The 8,998-nt window shown below is 41.0% G+C and overlaps 1 protein-coding gene across 2 annotated transcripts; it reads left to right on the forward strand.

Moving 5' to 3' along the window:
• The first annotated feature begins 254 nt into the window (after window positions 1-254).
• Window positions 255-5,336, forward strand: gje1a (gap junction protein epsilon 1a). 2 transcript variants are annotated; one of them, XM_088325243.1, is made up of 4 exons: window positions 255-310; window positions 1,269-1,451; window positions 1,522-1,719; window positions 3,762-5,336. In XM_088325243.1, exons 1-4 carry the CDS (start codon window positions 281-283, stop codon window positions 3,957-3,959), a joined length of 609 nt encoding a protein of 202 aa, XP_088181369.1. In that variant the 5' UTR covers window positions 255-280; the 3' UTR covers window positions 3,960-5,336. The 2 variants fall into 2 exon arrangements, with proteins under 2 accessions (XP_088181369.1, XP_088181370.1); XM_088325244.1 differs by lacking the exon at window positions 255-310 and adding an exon at window positions 377-437.
• Window positions 5,337-8,998: the final 3,662 nt, after the last annotated feature.

The following is an 8,998-nucleotide window of genomic DNA, read 5'->3' on the forward strand; positions in this document are numbered from 1 at the left end:
CACATTCGGACCGTCAGATTAAGAGCAAATCGGGAGTTGCACTGCTTTTCTGTAAGTTTTCTGGGAACTTTTCGCAATTTTGTATCATGAACTGGGCAGTTGCACTCTAGTAATTGGGACTAGTTTGTTTCAGGTCACTGTGATTGATCGGCAGTGGACCTGATTGTGAAAGGGCCTACAGGAACTGGCCTTGACGCAGTACCTTAACTAGACTCTGGCCTCCACAGCATCCTGGGACTGGCATGCGTTTAGGACCTGTGAGTGGAAAAAAGAGGGGGGAATGAACAGCACGCCGCCAGGATTACGGTTGGTGTGTGGACTTGACTTTTCTTATCTCCTTAACATAGTTTTGCTTTGCTTCAGTGGGACATCTTTGTTTGGCATTCGGAACACCAGAAGCTTCCTCAATGCTCTTCCAGAAGTATTTGCAGTGCAGGGTGTGTTGTCATCACTTTCTGACTTCTGTTTTTTCCTGTCACTTTTCTATCAGCTGATTCGTGTGTCAACTCATCACGCTTGTGAACTGAAATCTGGACTCGACATGGTATTAGACCATTAACATTTCGTGAGTCGAGGACGAAAGTGCGGTATTACGAGCCCCGAGAAGACATTTTCCGGGCAGAAAATAGACAGCTTTGTGTCTTTGTAGAATGTTTGCGGCGAGCGTGAGTGTTGGAGGTTGTGTTTTTCGCTGACAGAGTCCTATAGGGATTAGAATGCAGGGAGCAGCCAGCCTGCGAGGCCATTGTTGGCCCCTCTGTGTCTACTGAGCGTGTCAATTGATGCGAAGATAAAAGGCCAAAAAATATGCATTGACACGGGCTTTGGGGGCGAGCAGGCAGTGGGCGGTTGTATTGCTGGTGCCATGCGGGCCTACAAGCGCCCCGGACGCAGACTGACGGCCCAAATATGTCCCTAAACTACATCAAGAACTTCTATGAAGGATGCGTAAGTTCCGCCATTAATCAGGTGCTCGCACGTGCCAGAGGGCAGTTGGTCTTTTTCAGCTCGCCGCGAAGTCAGAGTGTGAAAAAATACGAACAAAGAACGAGTTCAACAGAGAAGATGATGAGGAGGTTGTTTGGGTGCACGGGGAGTTGATGGAGGCTTTTTGTTGCACGCTGAAAAGCTTTCAGCTTAGGGCCTCAGTGATTTATGTGGCTGACAAAAGAAGCATTCATTTGGCCTCCACCTCCATCTGTACACCTGTCTGTGTGTGAGTGCGTGATGTCAATGCTGCCTCACTCCTGCGTACGTGTGTGTTCCAGCTTAGGCCTCCGACGGTCATCGGCCAGTTCCACACCTTGTTTTTCGGCTCGGTGCGGATGTTCTTCCTGGGAGTTCTGGGCTTCGCCGTTTACGGAAATGAAGCGCTACACTTTAGCTGCGACCCGGATCGCAGGGAACTCAACCTGTACTGCTACAACCAGTTCAGACCTATAACGCCTCAGGTACAGCAAACAATCTCACGGGTTGATGGAATGGCTGAAGACGGACCATTCCCTTATGTCTGTCCCGCAGGTGTTCTGGGCGTTACAGCTGGTTACGGTGCTGGTCCCGGGGGCCGTGTTCCACCTCTACGCCGCCTGCAAGAACATTGACCAGGAGGAGATCCTGGAGCGACCCATCTATACAGTCTTCTACATAATCTCCGTTCTCTTGCGCATCATTTTGGAAGTCATCGCCTTCTGGCTCCAGAGTCATCTCTTCGGCTTCCAGGTCTGATGATTTTCTGAATAAGTATTTTGTGTAGTCAGTCATCTTCAGTTTGGATGGGCGGAGGATCTTTTCTATGAGCTCCAGAGAGTCGTTGAGGAACTGCAAGGATAGGGTTTTGTTTTGGGGTTATTACGAAGATCTAAACCAGGTGTCACCAACCTGGTGCCAGCGGGCACCAATGAGTCACTAAAAAGCATCCTGGTTACCCATAGACCGGTTCTGAAAATAGCTCAGCAATCATTGTGGTTTTTATTGGTTTCTTATCTGGCAAAAGAAAACATAAACATAATCGGTGTCTTTACACAAGTGAGGCATTCTACTTAACCTTTCCTAGGATTCGCTAATTAGATGTTTGTATATCTTTTTTGAGGAAGATGTTTTGTGATGGACTTAGCCAATTTTAGCCCTAAAACAAAAACTTACAACCTAAAAACAATATAAAAACTACATTTTTTTTTCTTTCAAATAATAATATCAAACTGGTACCCCTTGGTATTAATCAGTTTCAGAGATTTGTCTCTCGGCTTCAAAAAAGGTTTTTGACCAGTGCTGTAGGATGCATTTCAGTCATCTTTTAACTTTTTCAGAGACATACATTTTCTCAAAAGAGAATGAACCTGCCCCTGTGCCAGACGATTTTGAGCATTTTGAATGATCTTTAAAGGCTTAAATATCATTGTATTTTACTCTTCTGATAACAGATACTCCCAAATGAAAAATGGGACCCTCTTGTTTTTCCTAAAAACAAAAACAAAAAAGTTAATATTAATCCCACCTTTTGGAGGGAAAAAAGACAACTATTTTTTTCCGTATTCTATTTATTTATCACTAGTTGGTGTTTGGTTTCACTGATCTCTAGAGGGTCTTGAAATAAAAATACTGTCAGAATTTGAGCATTCGTGATTGGATCATTTCAACATTAGTAAGAGGACTTATTAATAAACAGTTGTCAACTTGATACTGTGCAAAATGTTCTGTTATGGGCGGATTTTTGAGGGGTTAGCCTCACAAATGTCTAATGGGGTCTGAATGCAGATCGCAGAACGGTAACCACAAAAGTTACTCACTTTATAAATGTATGTAGTGGCTGCTGGTTTACTAATGCTTCACATTTTGTAGCAACCTCAGAGTCACAGCCATCAGTGCTCACTTTTGTGAATACGCTGCCAGATTAACTTTGGGAAAAATGTTTTCAAGCATGATTTGCTTGTACATGGTAGATTTTACCCTCATGGAAACACTTTTCAAATCTACTGATTTGTACTTGTACTTCCCCCCTCTCTCTACTGATACATTCGGCTCAAGTTGATGTCTTCAAGTAGAGGCGAGATATAAGCAGTACATAGAGCAGAGATGGTCAAGTAATAACTCTGCCTATTACATTCATAAACCTACTTAACAGATAGATAGATAGATAGATAGATAGATAGATAGATAGATAGATAGATAGATAGATAGATAGATAGATAGATAGATAGATAGATAGATAGATAGATAGATAGATAGATAGATAGATAGATAGATAGATAGATAGATAGATAGATAGATAGATAGATAGATAGATAGATAGATAGATAGATAGATAGATAGATAGATAGATAGATAGATGGATAGATAGATACTTTATTCATCCCCTAAGGGAAATTCACATTTCCAGCAGCATCCCTGAGCTGAGAACAGTACAATAATAAAGCCGGGCAAACAGGGACAAACAGGGCAAAGACGTTAATGGCACACAACGCCCTGTCACTCGCTGACAGAGCTATCAAAGCCACTCAAAGAGTTAAGAAACTTCTCCAACAACAACGCAGACCCAGCTATTATCCAAGATTGTTTTTATTCAATATGTGAAAGGTCAACAGACCAACTTCTTCTGAATATCTAGATGGAAGATCAGAGGGAATTAGGCTTTTCCATAGACCACCCTTACATAGCCATCTACCCCTCCTCAATGCCCATATTTCAAAACCAGTTTCTTTTACTTTTCCCTTGATTCAACATTTTCAGATCTTCTTCTTTCCCTTGTTGTTTGTCGGTTCCAGGTCCACCCGCTGTACATGTGCGATGCCAGTGCGTTGGAAAAGACCTTCAACGTGACTAAATGCATGGTTCCCGAACACTTTGAGAAGACTATCTTCCTAAGCGCCATGTACACCTTCACCGTCATCACTATCCTCCTGTGCATAGCCGAGATCTTCGAGATCCTTTGCCGGCGACTAGGCTATCTCAACAACCAATGACACCTTCTGCAAACAGAGACAAATCCCCAGCGTCGCCGCCTCCTCCCAAATCCTTCGTTTCTCAACAGTCTTGTGGTTAGCAACTCCTGGACTCATCCAAAAATGAAGCTAACTTAAGGACCAGTCTGAAGTATTCCGGGTTTTTCTGAGGGAGGTGATTCCATGGGAGTCCTGTCGAGGACGAGAAGGACACACCGTCTGGATGTGAGAGAAAAGCTTTTTGGTCGCATACTCAGTCACCAGGAAGTTTCTCGGTTCTGGACTACAAGTCTTTGTGTGTGCGTGTGCGCAGGTGGGTGACTGCCTCCAGTCCATTGTGACCTTTCTCGCATCAAAAGCAAGACATTTGTAGATAGGAAAAACGTTTCCAGAAAAAGGACTAAGATGACTTCAGTCTTCTAAGTCTGAGAGATGGTTTTTGTTATAAATCGTTGTTTACTTCCAAGTTGACTGGTCGATTTTGTAAGAAAAATTGAAGCGAGAAACATTTGTGTTGAAAACAAATGTGTCTATGATCAATTAGTACAGTAGATTGGATTCAACAGTATCAAATGTTTTCCATTTTCCTACCCTTTTGGTATCATTTCAATTGGGAGATCATGGACTGACTGTTTCTGCTCATCACATAACACTGTTTTTATTTTCTTAATCAGACATCCATCCATCCAACTTTTGTTGTGAAGGTTTCATCTGTTTTTCATCTCAGGTACAAACTTGCATCGGCAGACAAAAGTGGATCACTGTTAATGCTTTTGAAAATTACACCAAAGCCCTGGCTGCGGTTTTCTTGTGCGTGTAAAGAATTTAAGTCTCTGCTCAGCAAAAAAAAAGGTTATTCGAGGATGTTATAACACCAGCGCAGCTGTGAAATTTTCAACTAAAATGCGCTCCAAACAAAATTCAATTCAAAGTGGAGTTTCTGTTTGGAACAATCCAAAATCATAATGAGAAAGTTTCAAACATGATTATGTTTATCAGCTTCTGGTTGCCTGTTCACATTTGACTGGAACCTCTCTGGTGCTAAGCTATTAGCGGGTCTCTGTGGTCATTTGCACACATTTGTGTCACTGGCGGGTGGTAAACAATGTCATACCTCTGGGTCAAAGCTAGCAGCTCGCGAGCCAGCTGCCAGATGCTACAAGCGAGATCTCATCATAGCACAAACATGGAGACTACTACCTCAGCAACCGAGTCAACATGGAGATATCATCAAGTTGCTAATGTAGCTAGCAGCTAGCCCAGCAGCTGATACCTTTGATGGGCTAAACTGGACAGCAGCTAGCTCAACAGCTGATAGATTCAATATGCCAATGTAGCTAGCAGCTAGGCCGGGAGCTTGAAGATATTCCTAATTTATTTCAGATCAACGTGAATAATTTATAGATGTGTGGGATGAGTGGCTGACTTCATACATTTCAAAGAATTTTTTTCATATTTTGGACTTTTTTTCTGTCTTCATCAGTTGCTTGGTTGTAATAATAGCTATTTGCTTTTTTTTTTGTTTATCCTTCTTACCAATTTGTGGTTAAGGTCTTTCAACATGTGCTTGTTTGTCAGCAAAAAGTGACAATATTATGAGAACACACTTCAATAAAAAAGATTGTTTCCTTTCATCGGAACTTGTTTGTCTCGAGTTGAAAATGTGCTGGTATCTCATTTTGATCAACAAGGGAGTTGTTTTCACGACAATAACTATGTTTACATGCAGACTATAATCTGATTGGACATAGAATACTGAATTTCTAGAATAATCTATATGAATTGTTTACAGGCCTCGAGATATTTGCCGGTTTTCCGATTACAATGGCGAAGCAGGAGAGACGTAATTACACAAATAGATGTCGTTTGACTTTTTAAATAAAGATGGCGGTTTGCCAGCAGCATGGACTTACACGATACATGGATGGATACAACTGTTGTGTCCACTATGTACAGAAAGTGTTCATTTTACCTGTGAAAAATGATGGGTCCCGGGGACTCGCATGCTTAAAAATCTATGGGTCCCAACAGAGATCTATGGCTCCCCAAAATTTAGTGTTATTGAGGTTGAAATCTTAAATCCGCGACAAATATATAATCTATATATTCATTCAGTTTTAATCATCACAGTCCATTGGTAATACAAATCAGTTATCACTTAAAGATCTTTCAGTTCACAACAATATTGCACATTATTCAAAATAATATTGCTGAAATAATTATATTAATCTATATTTTCAGTCAGTTTTAATCATCACAGTTAATTGGTAATACAAAGCAGTTATCACTTCAGATTTTTCAGTTCATATATTCTTCGTGGTTTGCTGTCCCGCCAGAGTTGTAATGCCTTCTCAAGGTCCAATTCATTATCATCCTCCTCATAGCGTAACCAGGAATATAATTGAGTCCATTTTGGCAGAAAAGTCCTTTTCTTGCCAGGAGTATTCTTTTGTTTGTTTTCTTTCGTCGAATCATTGGCTTCAACACACGTGTTTTCCTTGCCTTCGCGATCTTCCGAAGAATTTCTCCGCCGTTTTTTTCGTGCCGGATTTATTGCCGTTGTTATCACTTTCTGCATTAAGTTTCGACTTATTACTGACACTGAAGAAATTACCAATTTTGTGTTGATTTTCACCTTCCCTCGACGACAAGCACCACAACAATGACGTCATCTCGAAGCAACGAGATCTCGTTTGCCGAGATCGGCGTGCGGACGAAATCTCGAACCGCGAGACCAAAACAACAATGGCGGATCTGCATGACGAAAAGTTTGGAGTGCGGTAAATCTTTGTTTAAAAAAAATGTAATCGGGTAATAATGACAATTTTGTGTCAAAAAAGTTGCGTCCCGGGGACGCACGTTGACTTGACATTATGCGTCCCCAGCGAAAATAATGCGTCTAGGACGCAGGGACGCGGGCAAACGAGAAGACTGTATAGGTGAAAACAGTTATGGTATTTTTGCCTTGGGGACATGAAATTAAATGGAAATGCTCTACAAAAATTAACCAATACACAAGAAGCATTTCTAGTGAGTAAGTAATGGGTATATCATGTATCTCTTTACTCACAGGAATTTGGGGCATTAAAATATCCCAGATTAGGAAAAAAGCATGTAAGATCATGTCACGGAGCGGAGCGGGAAACAGGAAATAAGGACCCATTCGCGTAGACTTTCTCACAATTTATCCGGGGATCGATGGTCGCGGAGTGGATTAGAAATCCAAACAAAAGAAAAGTTGTCAAAAACATACAAACGGATCAGACCAAAAACAAAACAGGATCAAACGCAGGCAAACCTAAAGACTGGGCATTTCTCAGAGCCCAACAGAACTTGCAGAAATCTCACAGAATGTTCACAAAAATCTCACAGGTTTAACAAAGTTTAACAAACACTCAGGCAAAGCACAGTTAGAAGGAACGCGTTTAAGTACTCCAAAAAGCAATCAGTCAATGCGCCATGGGCGGGGCCAATTGGGCGCCGCGGCAACCGCACCAGAATCCAGCGACACCCGGCTGGGACCGACTGGGCGCCATGGCAACAGCGCCCGACGTGACAGCTCAAGAAAATTTGATTACTAAAATGCATTTTCATGCCCCAACAATTGGGAAAAAAATAACCCACCAATGGTCAATAAATCTTTTCAAAATAGTTAGTAATTTCTAAAAATGATATTTTAAAAAAAAAAGTAATCTTATGAAGCAATTAGGTATATACAGTAATTATGATGTTTAAGTCAAGTCATGTTTATTTGTATTGCCCTTAGTCAAAGTCTCAAAGGGTTGTACACACTACAGACTACCATTACACTGTCCCCTGATCTTAAGCCTACATGAGGGCAAGGAAAAACTAAAAAAAAAAAACATAAGGAAGATTAAGAAACCTTGGGAAGTTGTTCCACATGAGGTAATCCCCCTCCCAGGATAATCAGTCTGGAACAGATGTTGCAAGCGCATCAACAGACAATACACAGACACCATCAATATGAAATATTCGTTATAACAGAATCGACGGGTGGCGAGGCGGACAATTCGCTGATGGACTGACAAAGAGTGACCAGAGAGGGAGCACTTAAATAGGGAGAGGGGTAATTAGGAAACGAGTGGCAGCTGGGGCTGAAGGAGTGAGCGCAGGTGAGGGTAATCAGAGGGCAACTGACAGGATCGTGACGAATCATATGAATTAATTTAAACGAATTTTCCAGCACTTCGTTTCTTAACAAATAGCAGTTGGATAACAGACGTTTTTCCAGAGAATTAATTGAATATATTTCTCAGAGAAAGACATTCTATATAAAACAGTAACATTTTCAGTTTTGCAAAGTGACCTGTGAGCAGTGTTCCCTCTAAGCTGCGCGCGTGCGCAATTGAGGGCTCAAAATTACTAATTAGGAAGCGACTCAAGTCAAAGTTACAGTGCATGAAGGTAAAAATACACGGGTTCCCCTGACGTTGTGTCCTAAATGCGGTATTTTGAAGTCGAGTCGGAGTAGAACGAAGTTGAGTAAAGTTAGTAGAGTTTGTCGAGATCCGGCTTCTTCGGCTCGGCTCACTAAAAGGAACCGGCTCTTTCGGGTCCTAAACGGCTCTTCGGGTTGTTTTTGCTTCTTTAATCCCAACATGACCAAATATTATGTAAAATTATGCACAAAATGACTTAAATGAAGGGGGGAATAGAACAAAAAAAGAAAAAAATACCAAACTGAAAAAATAGTGAAAAGCTGAGAAAAAAAGGAACAAAGGGAAGAGAAAAAAAAGAAGGAAAAATTTAGAAAAAAAGGCAGAAAAAAAGAAAAGAAAGAAATGTAGGAAAAAAGTAAATAGAGAACAAAAAGAAAAAAGTAACAGCTCGGAAAAAAACAATGAGATTGAAGAGGAATTTTTAAAAAAGTAGAAAAAAAACACGGAAAAAAGAAGAAAAAGTTTGTGTTGCATTCAAATCATTTCCAATGATATCAAGTGAATCTTGTTGCCAACATTGTACTTCCACTAAAAAATGTGATTAAGTACAGTTCTGTATCTTACAACTGACTCAATAAGCCCCCAAAAATGTTAATATCA

This window comes from Urocampus carinirostris, chromosome 20 (assembly GCF_059441175.1).
Source record: "Urocampus carinirostris isolate Australia breed hairy pipefish chromosome 20, RoL_Ucar_1.0, whole genome shotgun sequence".
Classification (NCBI taxonomy): Eukaryota; Metazoa; Chordata; class Actinopteri; order Syngnathiformes; family Syngnathidae; genus Urocampus; species Urocampus carinirostris.

Excerpts from the sequence above, each read along its gene's own strand:
- gje1a (XM_088325243.1), top strand. The coding sequence starts at position 281 with ATGAACAGCACGCCGCCAGGATTACGGTTG. Across the intron at positions 1,452-1,521 it reads TCAGACCTATAACGCCTCAG|GTGTTCTGGGCGTTACAGCT; the intron begins GTACAGCAAACA and ends TCTGTCCCGCAG. Across the intron at positions 1,720-3,761 it reads GTCATCTCTTCGGCTTCCAG|GTCCACCCGCTGTACATGTG; the intron begins GTCTGATGATTT and ends TGTCGGTTCCAG.